This window comes from Dermacentor silvarum, chromosome 8 (genome assembly GCF_013339745.2).
Source record: "Dermacentor silvarum isolate Dsil-2018 chromosome 8, BIME_Dsil_1.4, whole genome shotgun sequence".
Classification (NCBI taxonomy): domain Eukaryota; kingdom Metazoa; phylum Arthropoda; class Arachnida; order Ixodida; family Ixodidae; genus Dermacentor; species Dermacentor silvarum.
This window is the reverse complement of record NC_051161.1, coordinates 46,900,457-46,919,431: the sequence shown is the minus strand read 5'-3', so window position 1 is coordinate 46,919,431 and position 18,975 is coordinate 46,900,457. Positions and strand designations below refer to the sequence as shown.

General features: G+C 45.7%; 1 protein-coding gene across 5 annotated transcripts in view; it reads left to right on the top strand.

The window, feature by feature from the left end:
* The window catches only part of LOC119461152 (moesin/ezrin/radixin homolog 1-like), a 172,283-nt gene that overhangs the window by 126,328 nt on the left and 26,980 nt on the right, over positions 1–18,975 (top strand). For 2 of the 5 annotated variants that reach the window (XM_037722365.2, XM_037722367.2), the window contains exons 11-14: positions 2,084–2,434; positions 3,631–3,836; positions 9,057–9,157; positions 13,662–15,053. In XM_037722365.2, the coding sequence (XP_037578293.1) occupies positions 2,084–2,434; positions 3,631–3,836; positions 9,057–9,157; positions 13,662–13,826 (823 nt within the window). In that variant the 3' untranslated portion in view covers positions 13,827–15,053. Of the gene's footprint in view, positions 1–2,083; positions 2,435–3,630; positions 3,837–9,056; positions 9,158–13,661; positions 15,054–18,975 lie in introns of those variants that run through there. The other 3 variants (XM_049671820.1, XM_049671819.1, XM_049671821.1) reach the window with 3 other exon arrangements.

The following is an 18,975-nucleotide window of genomic DNA, read 5'->3' as shown; positions in this document are numbered from 1 at the left end:
ACTATTCGATTGACTATTCGAAAATATAGAATGTTTGCACAAGCATGCCTAATATGTAAGCAGGATCGATGCGATTGATCCCAAAGGGGCACTATCAACAGACGACTCAAATGAATGGAACCCAAAAGCAATTTAAGCAAAAGTGACTTTGCATCAGTCTTGTAATTGATGTGACCCTTCTGCAATGGACAAGGGCATGCAACTACTTGAACCACTCGGACACAATGTTCAGAGTGTGGCCAGAAAAAAATTCTTTATGTGCCATAGTTGGAATCGGAGGTGGTTTTTCTGCCTGGCATGGCAGCAATGTTATTGCAGCAAGTCGTAACAGTGATTCGTAAATCTGTGGTCAATCGGGAACGACCATTACTGCTAACTACTGCTAACGGGTGCACACAGGTTGTACTTTGGGAGTGCTTTATAATTTCTTCATTACATGTGATTATTACTGCATTACTTTAAATTCCTTTAATCGTAGCAAGATTGACTATTTCATAGAAAAATGGATGCCTTCCAGGAGGCAATCGTAAGTCGATGGTTGCCTTGCCACCAGCAGGAATAAAATGACTTATTTATGAGTTTGTTCTTATCACATGTAAATTGTTTTCTGGTTTGAGGTAACACATCTGAAGGACAACTGCATACTGTTATGTTTAAAATAAAAGAAATCTGTTGCATAGGTAACTGAGACTACCGTGCTCATATAGAGTTCTTTGATAAACTTAAACTTTTATCTCTAATATATTGCATTTATTGTTCAGCCTGCAGGTATGAAAAAAAAATGTGGTTGATCCCTCTTATATAGGAATCGGTATAGAACACGAAAGTGAAACGTGTCTTCACAGAAGTAGTGTAATGTTTATTGCACATTGATATATAATGTCTATTGGTGTTTTGTGACTAAAGCGCCCTTAGGCGTTGATGCACCCACGCTGACGCCTGGTGGCACGTCTCCTCCATCACGACTACCAACGTCGATGACCATGAGCAACCGTCGTGCATATGGAAGCTGCACTACGCTGCACACGCTAGCACAACGCGAAAGACGAAGCACGTAACTGACACACTAATACAACGCGCAAGACAAAGCACGTAACTGAATCGTCACCGAGTCAAATCAGCGCGTACAGCGCGTCGTAATTGCAGCCTCCGCGATCAACTTCAGAAACATTTTCAGAGCTAATTGCGGAGGCCACGCTCCGCTGTGCTGAGTACGGTGAACGCCACCTAGGTGGCATTGGTAGTGCTTCTTGATGCCAGCGTCCCTTCGAATGCTGGCATCGAGGCGTCGTAGTGCTGAGACCACCGAAGCGTTCACTGTCGGTGCGCGTTAGTGTCATAATGCAGTACTTCTCTTTTCTGCTCGTAGGCGGCGGCACCGCCCCGAGCAAGAGCGCGGGTACACGGAGGAGTGTTAGATATATAAGGCGCGTCTGTGTAGCACTCTGCAAATGCGTTTGTGGCACAATGGGTTAAACGCTCGGCGATCTATCGTCGCGGACCGAGAGGTCGTGGGTTCGATTTCCAAATTTTGCATGTTTGTGGAACTTTTTCTTCTGGTTTATTTCTTTGTATTATGTTCTATGACGTATTTCCGTGACGGAAATACGTCAGTGAAGTCTTGGTGGACCCCGGCATAAAACACTTTCGTGTTAAAATTAAATAATTATTCTGAAAATGCATTTTCTTTTTTGACATGTCACTACTTAAGGAATATCACAATAGCCTACATTCAATAGTTCTCTGCACTCTGCATGGATGCCAAATGTTATGTCACTGTCCCACATTAAACTGATGTCTATATCTTTGTTGAAAAATTAAGCATTCACAGCATTTAAGCACTTTTCTGTACTAATACTGACCGTATGTACTATGGTGAAATCTTTTTACTGCGATATTTCTGATTGTTTTGTGCATCTTTACTGTGTGTTGTGTTGAAATTGAATGCAAATTTCTCGTGTTGTAAGCCACAACCTGGGGAGTCCGGGTGCCGTTGGTGAAGTTTGTTCACTTCAGCTTTGGCCTGGTGGAATCTGTGACGGGAATGAAATGAAATTAAAGTTGTGCGGTTTTGGTGTAACAGGGAGAAGCTTCGCAAGGAGACGGAGGCCCGCGAGATGGCCGAGAAGAAGCAGCAGGAGTACGCCGAGCGACTGCGCCAGATGCAGGCCGAGATGGAGCAGCGGCAGCAGGAGCTGACCACGGCGCGGGACACCATTGTGCGACTCGAGGAGCAGCTGCGGCAGGTACAGGCCGCCAAGGAGGAGTTTGAGCGGAAGCAGCGCGAGCTGGAGGACATGATGCGCAAGCTGGAGAACGACAAGCTGATGGAGACCGAGGAGAAGTCGCGCCTCGAGGAGGCCATCCGCGAGAAGCAGATCGAGGTGCAGCGCATGCAGGAGGAGGTCAACACCAAGGACGAGGAGACTCGCAGGTGGGATGCCACGTCTTGCGCAGTTCTAATATAGATTTGGAGTTGGGGTTGAAGTTGGAAGGGGCGGTATGCTCGGGGAATCGCTTTTTAGAGGTAGTTTAATTTTCGCGAGATACTGTGTGACTTGGCACCAAATGCGTCGGCATATGCGGCCGTCATTTCTGGTGCTGTGCTAAGCTCTCGCGTCTTTGCATAGTGCCAAGAGCGCCATCGGCCGTATCCTTTAATGCATCCAGTGCAGGGTCGCAAGATCTGACAAAAGTGATGATATCCTGAAAAGTAATCTCCCGAGAATACCGCCTCGGTGCTATGGAACCGGAGTTATAGCAGTTTATTATAGATAGTCGGGCCACGCAAGGGTTCCTTTTCCTCGATGCTGTTTCTTATTGCTCACTGTTCACGACCAGCTGATTCGGGTGATAATGGAAGTGGAACGCTGCTTAGAGCACTGACGAAGTGCACGAAGGAATAGAATTTGAGTAGAATTGTTGCGTTATCCTGGTCCTATAGTGCAAGAGTTGTCAGTTTTGTTCTTTAGTTTATTTCATTTCTGCAGCAACAGACCAGTCGGGTTGATCTGAGCGTTAATTTTGCCTAAATACATTAATTTCAAGTCCTGAGCTTGTCCAGTAGTCTTACGTTTTCACTAGTTGTTTTGGTGTTTGCTATGTACGAACAGGTCCCACAAGCAACCCTGTGGTAGTGTTCTCCCTGGTAGCAGCTGTTTGGCATGCAGGTCATAAAATTGAGAGCTCACAGCTTTAGCAATGCGTTGATGCAGTGGAGCTTTGTGCAGAGACAATGTAGCCACTTTATTCAGTTTCCTGTTTCGCACAATAAGCTCTGAGCAGATAGTGGCTCCTGTATAATCCATTGTTCTGGTGTTGAAATGCCACTGTGCTTTAGTTCCTTGATTCCGCGTCTCGAACTAAATGTTTATGAAGTTTTGTGAAAATGTGAAATCATGTGTTGTGTAGGGCTTCATGACAGTGGCCGTCGTGGAATGCTGTAGTCCTTACATTTATTCGGGAAGACGAACAACTTGCGGAGCAGTTGCTGCGGTATCCAGCCCTGCCGAGAACAAAAGAGCATTTTAATGCTTGCGAGCTGACTTAATGATTCATGGTAGTAATTGATGCATGATGACGGATGGCAATTATAATGCTGTGCCTGACGTTGCACGTTGGTTCCTCTAGGCTCCAGGAAGAAGTGGAGGAGGCCCGCCGGCGGCAGCAGGAAGCTGCTGAGGCGCTGGTGCAGGCGTCGAGCACACCCCAGCACCACCACGTGGCTGAGGCCGAGGATGAGGGCGAGAACGACGAGGAGCTTGCCAACGGGGAACTGGGTAAGCGGGGAAGCTGCAGCAGCGAGGAGGAGCCCGCCTTGCCACTCACCGCCAACGGTAAGCTGCTCTCGAGCGCACTCAGGTCCCCCACGACGCACTGCACAGCTTTGTAGAGTCGCCTTGGTTCTGCACACACATCCACTGAGTGGAACACGCTCGCTGCATTTCCCAGACAATTGTTGTGTAGTTCGTTCCCCCGTTCTTTTCTGAGGCACCTCCTGCTTGGCAAATTCTTGGAATGCAGATGTTGACGCATGAAGCTTGTTGAGATTTGCTGTAGTGTTTTTGAATACTTTGAATATACGCCAGGTGTGCCAATAAAGAGCTGTGGCAAAACACGGGAGCTTGACCTAGTGACGTCGGGTGTCAGACTTTGCGTCAGCAGCTTTTAGACTGTTCGAGCTCCCTGCTGCAAAAACACCGACATGCTTTCCTAGAACTTCAAATGCATAACTAATTCATGAGAACTGCCCAGTTTGGCAAACACTAGTGGAATATTTTAAAGGAGTACTGGCACTTATATTTATAGTTGTACAAACTCTCCTACATGCTTACATGTAAAAGGATGAGCCTTAACCAGTAGGAAAGTTGGGAAATGCTTACTAGTTATCTTAATTTGATACATTATCATGACATCATTACTTAAAGTGAAATTTGCTGATGTTCTGTTGCAGTAAGGCTAGGTATAATGCCGTTGCTTGTAAAAAAAATGGCGCTGCGCGTGGTACTTGTGGCTATGTTCGCATGCGGCAGCTGCAGGACTTGTATGAGTGAAGCGAGCCAATGTATCAGAATGTCATGATGCATCGACCTGCTGGCTTCAGAAACCCAAACGGGTTAGTAGACAGAAGTATCATACTAAATTAGTTAGGGTGCTCTGGTGCTTTGTAACTTCTTTATGGCCGTCTGGACTTGATGAAAAAAAATATGTGGAAAATTTATGTCAGTACGTTTTCAAGTGTTTAACATTGTAGTGGACAGGGACTGCCACACAGAGCACCAGGCTGCAATTTGTTACACCCAAGAGCCCTGTTGGGTGGCCCGTTCCATCATGTCATCATGTGGCGTAAAAGGCAGAGGAAATTTTATAAGCCACTGGTTTTGATTCAGCTTGAGTTGGTGCCCGTGATGAGTTAACAAGCTTGTATGCGATGTACGAGCACCCATTAGAACATGTTGTTTAAACGTGTTACCCACTGTTGCCTTACACTCCTATCACGGAGGGGATTGTCTAGGCTTGTGCGAATATGGATCCTTTGGTTAGAATCGAATGGTTGGAATAGTTATGGGATTTGCATAAAACCTTACCGCAACAGCCAGAAACCGACAAGTCGTAGTAGGAAAAAGGTACTTGCAAAGGTGATCTGCTTCACCTTGGGGAACAGTTATTTTCAGCACTTTTATTGAGATGTCTTCATGCAAAAATGCAAGTTCTACATGTTTCGCAGCACCAGCAGTACATATTTGTTAAAACAGTAGCCCTGCATTTTGGTTCAGTTTATGTAATTGTGAAGGTTGAGGACGTGGGGGCATTTCATGTCTGCCGGCCTAGCAAAGTCTCCATTCATCGAACATCTGAACACATTTACAGTGATGCGGCTAAGCCGGTGAGACGCGCTACGGAGCCCCTTTAAACTGTGAAGTTAGTTCACTGCTGACTTATGACCCCACAGAAGAGAGTGGACCATGTGTTTGTGTGTGCAGATCCTTAGTGCGTGCTGTGCCTCAATTGGCTTTCCCCCATTGAGTAGGAGCAGGAACTGCAGATGTAGAGGCAAAATGTCCCATGTCTTGCGCTCCATGGTTGGTGGCTTGCTGGTTGGTTGGCTGTGTCCTGGTGAGCTCTGCTGTCCTCATTGCCCCCTCTCCTCTTCCCCTCATCCACTTTTGTTTGCCTTGCTGTTGCATTTTGCGTTTTAGTGGTGCGTGGGCCGTTGCGACTGTCTCGTCATGTTCTTGCTGTTAACAGGAGCATGGAATCTTTCATATAAGGGTGGGGAGCATGGGGAAGAACAGACTGGAGAAACTTCCCGTCTTTGCTGACGTGTTTTGATGAAGCCGTTTAATTAACCCTGTAATGCCCAATGTATCACATATGCTACTGAGTTTTATACCTCAAATTTCTGATAAGCAAGGGAAACATAACGCATAGCTTATGCATAGTAGCGGTTTCAATATGCTTGAGCTAGTTTTCAGTTGAGGATAGTTCAGTTGACCAATTTCGAATTACTATACCAAGTTTTTAATGCATAAAATTTCCACTTTTGGTCAGTGTTTCAAAAAATGAAAGGCTTTGCTTACTGTTTTGTTTTAAATTTCACTGGAATAGAATAATGAAGACATGTTACTCTTAGATGTAACAAATCTAGTGAACTTAACGCAATCAACAATTGTAAAGCAGCAAAGATATATTAGCCGGGCCAGTTGTGGATATTCAGGCAAGCAAAGTGTCAATTTTTGACATGCTAGGATGCTGAAATTGATAGCAATTAGCAGTAGTGGACAGCGAGCCTTACACCACAGAAAAATGTAAGTCGCACATAGATTTAGAGCACGAACTGATTGCCTTGGTTGTTCACAAGTCAAGCATTCAACACCACAACCTTGCATTGCATTGGGGCCAGAGCTACATAACATGATTATGTGATATGTTCGGTCACTTGACCTGTTCAGGCGTGCGAGTGCAATTATCCAGTCTGTTCTTTGCTCGTGGTCAGGCACGACTGTTTGTGAACATAGAATAATTTTAATTTGCCATGTTCATTTTACTGGGGAACTTGACACTGTATGGGTTCTGTCATTTCAATCTTCTTTTTATTTTATTTTTTGTGGTGGAACTAATGGGTATTAATGGGTACCGGTGTACTGAACCTTGCATGCCTGCTGAACTTCGCATGGTGGTAGTTGTGCTTTAAAAGCGAGACATTTACTTTTTTTTTTTTTGCATTTGTACCGTGTGCGTGTAAACTTGTAACCGAGGAAGGGGACCGATGAGCTCAACGTTTTGTCATGCACAACCACATGAAGCCCAGGAGAAAAGCATAGGGAAAGTAACTGTGGTTCTAATTGAAATATAAATACGGTAAAGCAACATTAAAGTCTACAAGAAAAGACTTTCCAGTTGTGGGAGCTGTACTCACATCTTCTGAATTATGCTCTACCAATTGCGCTACAGTGATGGTTGGACATTTTCTAGGTATTTGTGTATATGTTATTGCGATACAACAGACGCTTAGGAGACATGGTACAAAGGAAGACGAAGACGGGCATCTGGGTTTGGCACGAGCTGGTTTTCCATCTTGGTGTCTGGCTGCACTTCTCTTGTAAATACATTGTCAGTAAAACCTTGTTAATTCAGAAAATTGGATTATTCCGACACATTCTTTGGTCCCGGCAGGCGTATGCGTTATTTAATGTAAGAAACTCGGACGTATTTGGCCGCACAACGGTTAATTCAGACAAATCTCGGAGCTCGGCGAGCGCGGAGTACTGCAAATGTGCGACACAAGATCAAAAATGGTGCGTCCAACGAAACGAAGTGGCGGAGTTCGCATCGCCATAGCCATCAGTAGAAATCGTACGTGAATGACAGCAATGCCAGAACGCTTCCTGCCTATTTGTGCCTTTAAAGCCTTTATTCTTACGTTTACTGCCGCGCATAGCACTGCATTGGCCGCGGGCCTTCTTGACTGCGTAGTCACCATCCATGATCGCGTCGACAGCGGCAGCGGTTTCGTCCGCAGCGGTTGCGGCAAACAATAGTTCACTTTTTACTCAGTGCAAAGCTGTTGAGAATGAAGAGCACCGTCTACACCACGATGGGCGCCGACGTGGCGACGCTGCCATATAAATAGTCGGGATGTGCACACGGTAGTGAAAAGCCTGTCTCAGATAGACGCGTGCCGCGGCCGCGCTATGAATGAAGTCGCGAGGCCTTCGCCGCTGCGAGTGATAATCAGTTAATCAGTCACGAGATGACAAGAGTTGTAGCTTTCGCACTGCTTTTGGCAAAATGGAAACAGGATTTGCTGATTCATTCAGTAAATAAGAGTGTTGACGTAATAAGCATTTTTTTATTGTTTTCATGATACCCTCGATAATTCTACATTCGGTTAATTCGGACTTTAATTTCTTCGGTCCCGTGAAATTCGAATTAACGAGGTTTTACTCTAATTGGTTCCTTTGTTTGTGTCTCTCGGTACGTAACAATATGTATGAGATCTGACCCTGGGAGTGACACAGCGGGCAAGTTTTTAATGCAGAGCATTCTTTGCCTCATTCATGGCACTTTGCAGTAGGCTGGTTATGTAGGTTCCTGCCTTGCCTCAGTAAGAAAAAAGATGCTGTGCGACCGATGTTGAAATCGAACCTCCGCTGTCGAGCACAGCAGCCGGGTGCTCTAACCATTAGGCCACGATTGCACACATGCTTCACTCGTTCCAAAGCAAGCCAGCTATTTGACACACTTAGCACGTTCACCCCATACCGCTTTGTCATCTTCTTTCCTTGTGAGAGCTCGCGCTTTGATGCACTGTTAAGCTGCACCATCTCTGGGACCGCCCACTTCGCCCAGTACTTTCCTCGTAGCAGCTTACACTACGTAGAAACTGTACGACGTACAAACTTCATGATTGCTCAAATTCATCAATTTTTAACATTTCTTTGTTGAAGTACAAATGCCAACGTCGTTTTAACATGCACCACATGAAATAGCCATATGTACATGCACTTGTATAGCACGCAGTTCTGTTGATGTCACGATTAGCGTTTCTCTTGCTTACGCTTGTCCGCAACCTATGTAGAATCCAACAATCGCCATGTCGTAGGCTCGCGTGGACTGGCCAGCATAGAAATCATGCCATTGCCGTTATGCGATCTTCGTCAGCGTGGTTTTTGTGCTGATGTCGTCACACACATGTACGCTCGCGACCCACACGCACTTCTCAATTTGCAGAAACACGTTAGTTCACCTGGTATCTCTTTGAGGAACCCCAAATAATGCTGCATAGCCAGGTACCTGCAAAATGCTTCACATAAGATTCCCACAGTGTGTGGGATATGCAAAATTTCTTTATCACTTTCGTTTCCCTTCACCTGATCATTTTCACATTTAATTAAAAACCACCCCTATGCTTTCCTTGCTTTCATTATCTGTTGGCTTCGTTGTGGTTGTCTAAACTTTGTTAGTCATACAAAACTGTTGCTTGTCATGATCTGGCAGTTGCATTATGAGCATGCATGCGTAGCGTGCTGAGTGGCTGCATTTACTCTGTGCAGGTGCCGAGTTTACGAACCACGAAAACGAAGATGTTCCACGACCTGAAGAGGAGCGCTCCACGGAAGTCTCTAAAAAGAAGGCACTTGGGGACCAGCTTGAGGTAGGTTGTGTGTGCCGAGCTGTGTGGTCAGTAACTGTGCCCGATTTGCTCATTGAGTTCGTTTGCATAGTAAGAGTTTGTTGGCAAATCAGTCCTTGTGGAAGCTCCTGCAGGTGGAAAGAAGTTCATGGAAGGGAAGATTGTCTCAATGACCCTGTACTTCAAGTTGACGAAAATTTCAGCCTCACTTGGCGATCTGCTAGCCTCCTGGCTAGTTCAAATGGCAGAGTTACCGTTCTGGTTTCAATACCTGGACTAGAACTCGTGTAACTGCGAAGCTTTATTCCCGAGAAATTGGTATGGGTTTCCTCTGTAGCTTCATATGCAGTTGGGTGGATTGCAATCTTCCCTTTCAAGAGCTTGTTAACCCCTTCCATGCCAAGCTATTACCCCGAATTGGGACCAAAAATGGTCAAATTGTTTTTAAAGATCCCAGTTGCCAGCATGTTTTACTTCCTCAGAAATAATAAATTCAGATCTGCTTGCACTGGTCCGTGGATTGTGTTAGGCATTTTACCGAGCAAAGATATTAAATTAGGCTGGTCTGTGGCATTGCTAGAAAGTGCAGAGCTTAGCTTGCCCTTGGCTCTTTTTACCAGAAACACGTTGACGAACCTGGCTCGTCTAAGACTCGGAAGTAGTTAATTCAGATTTCACTGGGGGGGAGAAAAGGCCTGCAAATTACCTATTGAATTATTGCATAATGAATGAATCAACATTTATTGCACCACAAAGTCTTGATGCTGTGAAAGATCTGTTGCTTTTGTTTGTATTCTTTCACGAAAACTGCATCAGCTGCAATTTTTCTTGGCTTGGTCAGGCGATATTACTCTCAAGCTCTTTGGAGAACCTGTGTGTAACTAAGAGCAATGAGAATGTCGCAACCTCTTTTGTAGCGTAGGGTTTCGTCGAAGGGACACTGAATAGAAAAATACACTCGATATTAAACTACCCGGACCCGCCGCGGTAGTCCTGTGGCTGTGGCATTGCACTGCTGAACTCAAGGTCGCAGGTTCGGTCCTGGCCACGGCAGCCACATTTCTATGGGGGGTGAAATGTAAAAAAACTTGTGTACCGTCAACATCCAATTTTTCAGACTCCCTAGGGGCTGTGGAAAAATCTGAAAAGTTGTGCAGTTTGAAAAAATTCATGAGCCATTCCACTCTGTAAGGTGGATGACCAGCGAAGCTGTTTAGCGCATGACACAGAGGGGACACAGAATTTTGAACAAAGGTACGAACGTATTGTATTGATCGGTAGTCATCGTGACAATAGGTATGCACACACATTCGCATATCACCTGTTATTCAATCTGTCCGTCACGTGAGACAATGACTGGCTCTTATCCCCTTAAGCAATGGCTCATACCCCCGTAAATGTGACCTACCCATTACGACGGCAGAAGAGAAGTGAAATTCTACACTGGAATGATGAGCGGCGACGGAGCCAGCTGTAGAAGATGACGAACACGTGAGCAGTGGCACGAGGACGTTCGCGAGGTTGCGTCGAGGTGCGCCAATGAGCCAGCTGTGAAAGAAGACGACACTCGAGCCATTACTGATGGTAGCTTTTCTGTGCAGACGCACGCCATGGCCTAGCCAGACAGCTTCACTGTAAAAATGAATGCTTGCCTTTTACTGCCCCGAAGCTCGCCGTTGACGCTGGACAGACAGTTGATTGTTCTCGTGAAAACGAGGTGAAGAGATCTTGCTGCAAAGACCCTGTTGGGTGTGGTGCCAAAATTGGAGCTACTCTTGAGCCGCTCCTCCAGCTTACGCTGCGACTGTGCTGAGTGTGCCCGGCAGGCCTGTGACTTTTTCACTGAAAGAATTTGCCGCTGTCAGAAATGGTGCTGACTCTGCCTTTGTCATCTTCAGATAGCTTTTAAGTGCGGAGAGCTCGGCAAGGGAGTAAGCGTTGTATGATGCTGGTTCCTAAAAGTCTGCTTTACCACAATACAGCGGTGTTATGTGGTCAAGCATGTGCAATGTATTGCAGTGAAGCATATCAAGATTAAAAAAGGGCCTCTGTCACGGCACATTGTATCTGTTAATTAAACGTGCTCCCACTCTTCATCTCCTGTCAGAGTATGAACACTGAAACGCTTATAAGTGTGCTGGCCAGCCTTTAGAGCTATTTCGGATGTGGCTGCGGCAATTTGAGCACTTGGCAGTAAAAGAAAGGCATGCATTTATTATTTTCGGACTGCCCGATTTTTCAGATGTTCTCTTGGTTGGAATCCAAAAGATCGGACCTGGACTGTACCTGCTTTGTAGCCGTTACAGTCGGAAATATCTCCCGCATTTTGGACGCAGCGTAGAAAGAACTCGTGGGAACATAGCTATGATTTATTCCAGATTTTCTTTATTCCTGAGACTCTCATAGAGTGTAGTCTTCAGATGCTGTGGGGACCACCACATGAACAGTTTTCTGTAGGGACTTCATCGTTGCTGTCTTCATTGCTCTCATCTGAGGACATTTACTGGTCATCTGAAGGCAGGATGTATTCCTCCTTTGGCTAAACTCGCACAAGTTCTTCCTCTAAACATGCACACAAGAAATGGTGCCATTCTCTCTGTGCTTTGCTCCATGAAGAGCGAATACAGGTTCCTTTAAGTGTGCACTAAAGCAGTGCTGCCTTCGTATTTGATGCTGAAAAGCATGATTATCAATATAGTAGCCGTGCTACCCGATCTTGGGGGCCGCCATGTTGGATTTTCTGCTGGCTTGGCCGGGCTTGGCATCTAGTAGCCCCCTGTATAGCCTTCAAGATTAGTAGACGCACGCTATCCTCTCATCTCGGAGGCCATGACTGCTCTTCCTTGGCCGCCAAAACACGTTTCTTGGACTGTTCGATTTTTTGAACCATTTCTCAGTCCCCGCGAAGTCCGGAAAATCGGTCGGCTACTGTAATTGCAAACGTTCCCGAAAGATTCCACAACACACAAAGAAAAAAACCAACGCATGAAAACGCACACGTGGTTCGAGCCCTTCCCCACATCTCACTGGAAAGGTTGTTTTTGCATGTCAGAAGGGGTCTGATATGACCGCAAAGGGTTAAGGCCCTTCGTCACTTTCAGACGACTCTATCGCTGCCTACGGACTACATGTCATACTTCATATGGCCTATTAGTACCACTTTTTCTGGGTGACCTCGCATTGATCTTGAATGAGACGGTGACCTACATCTAAACTAACCGTTTTGCCAGTTCATCCTGCAACACCTGAAGTTTTCTTGAACATAGAAAATGCAAGATGTTGCTATAGTGCCACTAATGTAGCTCGTAAAATAAATTAATATTTACGGAGCTTTCCTTATTAAAACCACTGCATTGTCATCACTAACCTGCACGGAAACTCGTGCGATTACGAAACTTCGTTTACCGCCATCTTATAAAAGTCGCACTGGTGCTGATGGTAGGTTGTTGCCAACACTGGGAACATTGTTTCGTATCTAATTTTGTAACGGTTCATTTTCGGACTTTCTTGGGTAAAAGCTGCTGATTAGAATGGGTTATACAGTGCTCCTTTTGCCAACTGCCACACAGCTGTAGCTCTCGCCGTTTACAGGTGCGTGCTGGCTTGCAACGCTGTCTTGAGCTAAGCTGTCAATGCTCAGTGGTTACGGCTTGGTGCAACTGAGCCCTGGATGTTAGCATGCTATCACTCTGCACTCCAATTTGTACATTGCAGGTAACACTACGAACGCTAGACTTCTCATTGCTCACAATTGTGACGAAAAAATTGCTTCACGTATGAAAGGCATAGGCATGCGTCATGTAATTTGAATGTAACATTAAGTCGCATATTTCGTGCATAGCAAATATGCAATCTCATGTGGTAGACTTCGCAGATCTGAAGATGTTCACCACCAAACAAGTGGAATGACACATTTATGCTACTGGTAGCCACCGCGCATTGCCTGTGCTCTTGACCAAAACATAGCCTGTTGCATATTGGAAGCCCAAAGGTGCACAAACGTGATTTCACATACACTCATTGTAGTTATGTGTAGTTTCATAGAAAGCATCTTGATCAGAAACCACTGCAACACTTGTGGAGTGAGACTTCTGTGGCTGCACTACTTGCGTAGCATCTGCAGCTTTGCCTGCCAAGTGAAAAATGAAGTATAAGTGGTGTAAACGGAGTATAAAACGTTTGCAGCCCTTTCGGTCTCCAAACAATTCTTGGGTGCCTTTCATTAATGCTGCGCGAATGGTACTTCCAGGTCACGAACGGCTTGTGCATTATCAGCTTGACATAGTGCTCTTGAGGGGAAAGTAACAAGAGCACACTTTTCAAGACGGGAAATGCAAGCAAGATGGATGACAATTATTGTTTGGGTACAAGATAAGGCCCAAAAGATTTTTTTTATAGGGTGTGTAAATGTCGGTAGAATAGAGCCCTTTGCAGCAGCATCTCTCCTAGCACAGGTGCGGCCTTCAGTACATTGAAATTAGCAATTCGGTCCTTGAGATCAAAAAGCTTGTCCAACATGTTTCAGATGCTGAGCAAGGAGCTGTCGGCCATGAAGGACGATGCCAAGCTGACTCGCAACGACATCCTGCACCAAGAGAACGTCCGACAGGGGCGTGACAAGTACAAGACGCTCCGCGAGATCCGCAAGGGCAACACGAAGCGCCGCGTAGACCAGTTTGAGAACATGTAGACACACACCTTTCTTCTACGCACCCTCCTCAGTCCCCACGCCCCTCCCCCCTACAGTCTTCCATACATACCCCTCCTCCTCCTGTGCGCTTCCCCCATTCCGCCCCTCCTTCTCGACACACTCGTTCCTTCCTCCATTACCCCAGACGTCGTCCCCGTCATCCCTTATTTTTATTCTTTGTGTGCACAGCATGCAGAAATCGCGAGGAAATGTTTTGTCATCGTCGTTACGGACACATTTTCCCCCCCCTGTTCGTTGAGTGCGTCATCGCCGCTACGTCAACTTGCTTTTCCTTACCTGGCGTGCTTAGTTTATAGACTGTGAAGCAAGCATTCCAGGCTTGAGGAGCGTTGCTATCTTGCGTGGGAGGGGGGCCTGTTGGTGTTGAGGGGTGCGGAGGGGGGAGGGGGGTTGGGGCGCTGTTGATGTCGAGGGATGAAGGCAGATACATGCTTAGCAGTGCCGTTGTTGCTAGTGCGGTAGGGTTGGGAGATGCGTGGCGCGTTGAGGCTGTTATACCTGAGGGCTCCAAGAGCCCTCACCGAGTTCGTTTTTTTTTTACATAAGGCAGGGTCATGGTCGGTGCCTACAAAGATCTTGTTAGCAGCGTGCACCACAATCGTTTTTTACAGTCTGGTTCGCGCTAACTTTTGTACGGTCACTAGCCGAATGGTGGCTCCCTCTGCCTTTTTCCCTCCCAGTGTAGGATTGTTAACATGTTTGTGTCTGTCTTTTGCTACATGCTTTGTACACAGACCTTCTTACTGTGCTTTTCGAAGATCTTTATTAGAACTACTACTCGCGTTATGGAGGTAGCACAACTTTTTTTTTCCTATGACAGTAATCGGTGCCCCGTAAGAATTGTGCCTTCAGAGGAGTTTTCGGAAAGCAGGCTAGGCAATCAAGGTGCTTTATCGCTCAACATTTGGCATACTCCTTACATGTTGCGACATTTTTTTCAAGGAAGAGGGCGTGTTGATGCTGTTGCCACTTCTTTTCTCCTCTCCAGACCTGCCCGTTCTTCTCAACGAAGTATTGTTTACTTAGACTGTTGTGGCATTACTTTGTTTTGTGCTGTTTATGAACCTTTTTTTCTTTCTCTAATGTGCATAACCTCTGGAGAGACAATATCCTAGTGAAACGTGAACTGGTTGGAGGAACTGTTCATAAATTAAAACTATTTTTTTTTCTGAGCCAAAACAAATAAATGAAGTCCAGTTTTATAAATTGCTGTTGCTCTCATTTTCTTCTGTTCGTGTGTTTTGAGGGTTGTATACAATGCCCCATTACAATGTAGCAGCAGGAGAAAAGCAGTGCCTGCAAGAGATTTCTCGCTGCTCACATTGGGACCAATAATTGTTAATGAAAGACATGTATGCATTATGTAACTTGATGTAATATTAAGCCTCGTACTTCTCTCTGAACATACGATGTGCTCATTGCATCGAAGGCATTGCACATATGAACCTATCTGCCACCAAATGAGCGAGAGTAGCATGTTGCTGCGACCAGTGGCTGCAGCTCACTGCTGGTGTTTGTAATCAAGAGATAACGCATTGGTAGCAGGAAGATGTACGAAAAATGCAGAATTCTACGTAATGTTTTTATACACAATATGTAGTGGTAATATGTAAAGTAGACATTGTGCAGGTAGCATTGCAGATAGAACTGCACTGGGAAACATGAGAAGCGAGATTTCCACGGCTGTACTGCTTGTGTAGCTCCTGCAGCGTTGCCTGCTAAGTATGAAACTAAGTATAGTTAACGTGAAAATGTTTAGGTTATGATATATAACTTCATTTAATCGGTCATCCTTGAAACGGAAAAGTGCACAATCATTGCCAGACTTGTACGTAACGAATGACACGTAATTACGTATTGTAGTTCTGCATTTCTTGGCAATTCAGTAATTTCACGATTGCGTTCCTTAGTAATGTTCACTAATTCACTGACTTTTCAATAACCAATTACATGTAATTTGTTGCTGAATGTTCTGAAAAAAAAAAAAAACATGCCCTAGCAGGTCGGCACGAAAATCTAAACAAAAACGTACCCGATATCGATCCTGCTTTTCTGCGTCTTGTCAAACGATGACAGAATGCCAACACATGATCGCCTATGCTACGAGCAGGTATCATCGAACGATGGCTTTCCGGGATATACGATTACTTTCGCGCCTTGGCACGTACCGGATGTTCGAACGTCGTCAGTTGCCCTGTGGAAGGAGAGCTTGGCCCAGCGCGCGTGTGCCGAGTCGTGTGAAATCTTGTGAAAGTGATAGTACCCCGAAAGCAATCGCTTGTGAATACCGCTTCAGCTCTTCGGCAAACGTAGTATAAGAGGGTATCCCAACTATCATGCACCAAGATTTAAAAATATGCGAGCGCCCCATAGCTGGACAGAACCAAGATAACGTTGTTTGGCATCGCTTGGAAATATATATATTTTTTTGTATTCCGCCTTATTAGTCTTAATCATCGTGTAAGATACTATAATTAGATGAAAAGTGTCAATGAGAAAATTGTACACCAACGTGAAAAACTCCCGATACAGCTTTCTGTTGCTGAATACGCACAACGCAACGTTTTTCCAAGCGTGAAAGAAACCCGTGAATACACGCAAAGTGCCTCGAGCGGCCCGTCGCGTTGCAATTTTGTGTGCATTCGCCGGGCTTCTTTCACGCTCGGAAAAACTTTGTGTAGTACGTATTGAGCAACAGAATGCTGTATCGGGAGTTTTTCATGTTGCTCTACAATTTTCTCATTGACACTTGTCATGTAATATTTGAGAAGTCTATTAAGACTAATCATGTAATTAGGCGGAGTGCAATAAATAATCTGAGTATTTCCAAGCGACGGCAAACATTACCTTGGTTCTGTCCAGCTACGTGGCATTTGCATATTTTTAAATCTTGGTGCATGGGTCATAGTCGGGACACTATATATTTCCAAGCAGGCAACGGATAAATAAGCCAACGTATACGTCAAGCCCGCGGCCAGCAACCGTGTCTTGGTATCCCAGCGCGCGATTTCCAATCGAGTCGTTTGCAGCACTGCCGAAGGTATGAGGCGTACACGGGCAATATCCTTGCGCAGCGGAGTACAGTTCCGGACGCAATTGCCTGATTAATGGTGGAATTGCAGAGCTTTGCTGTTGCTTGGTACATGATACATTACAGCGATATGTGACGTGTTAAAATTTTGGGCATGTGCGTTATATCCGCGGATTCAGCGTACGACACGGCGCGGATGTACACCTCGTGGAGCGCTCGACCTTTCTAATGGCTAAGCAGTCTTGGATTCTTGTTGATATCAAGAGGAGTTGTAAAATATAATTAGATGAAAAGTGTCAATGAGGAAATTGTACACCAACATACGTACAGTTCATGTAATGCGTGTAAAGTGGGATCAAACTTAAAAAAAAAACAGCAGTTGGCAACCAAGGTACAGGGACCGCGCGGGGTTGTTACTGAGCCAGCTAATCACAGAAGCAAACATATCGTCGTCATGCGACCTTTTCCAAATCATGGCGTCGTATTTGATACGACTGTACATGTACGTTACGTTCCGCTGTAATCGACGAGTGAAAACGTATAAAATTACGCGCTTATAATTTATTATTGCGATAGCAATTAAATGGCCACTCCAAGCGGATTTCTGCCGTCGCCGAGAGGTTCCGTATGAAGTCCAACGACGATGAAATCGTCGCCGCGCGCCATATGCTGTATGTGCGAGTGAAAGCGCGCGAGGGACGCGCGCTTTCACGGGGAGCGAACGCACGGTGGAGAGCAAACACGACTTCCATCGCGCGAAAGGCCGTGGGGGAACGGGAGGGAAGGAGGGGAGGCGACGTTTTGCTGCGGCAACAGACACTTCCAGGCATTGCGGAGACCATCGCCGGCACGCATCAATGCACTTTACCGGCTTGGCTGAAATACTCATATTGGATTGAATTGGCTACTGCAGTGTTCATATTTCCCGATAGATGGAGCTACGTGGTTCCTCTTGGCGCGCGTCGCGTACGTGTAGCTAAAAGCGTTTTAGATTGTGTGCACGTAAGGTACGCAGACTTTTAACGTTTGCGTACGTGAAGTCCCTACGTACGTGTAACTAAAACTGTCTATTATCCGACCTTTGGCCGAAAAAAAAAAACTGGCATAACTGGAGCGTTGGAAACCTAATCACCCTCAAAGTAGTCTCCTTGGGACTCCACACACTTCTCCCAGCGGTGCTGCCATTGTTGGAAGCATTCCGAGAAGGCCTCTTTCGGAATGGAGGGCAACAAACTCACCTCGGACACGGCTTCTTCGCCTTGCCGGCACGCATTCTGTCGATTCTGTGCTGCCAGCTCGGTTAGGGACGAACGGCGCTAACAACTTTCGTCCCCGTAGTACCTAGGCGAAGAGAAATTTTAGGGACCGAAAGTCCCCACATTTCTCTCTCGCACCCACTACTTTTCGCGCATGCGCAGACAGAGCGGAGAATTCCAATTATGATGTGCAAGTCCTTGCAATAAAAAAAACCGACGAGAGCACTGCGCACTACCTCACTTAAACACTGCGTCCCAGCGACTGAAGCTATCGGCAGGCAGGAAAAAATTCGTGCATGCGTACGAACATAGAGTTGGTTTTATGGTGTGAAACTTCATGCGCACGAAGGTTGAAGGTCGGCTGATGCAAGCGCGCTTGTTTCATATCCATCAGGTGTTCGGAAAAAAAAAAAAAAAAGTCGGATAGTTTGTCTAACAGACCTCGTATATATAAAAACGTTGCGAGGCGAGAAGGTGGGTAAGATTTCCGATGCTGCTCGACGAGTGTCCCATTCTGATCTCGTCGAAAACCTCCGAGCCACCCCCAGAGGCACCAGCAGCAGTCACCAACGCCGCGCGGGCAAAACGCTGACGTCGTCGACAACAGTTCTTCGCGTTACTGGTGCTGCTACATGTCCAAGTTTGTACAGCTGATAAAACTACTATCCTTACTCTGTATAGTACTAATTTGCTATCGCAATTGATGCTTCGCCTTTCGGGTGAAACTGCGATTTTTTATTTATTATTTTTTTTTTTTGTGTGTGTGTGGTTACCGCCTTATAAGTAGGTAAAAGGGAAATGTTGAAGTACGAACTATTTGCAGCTTCGCGGAGGAACAGTG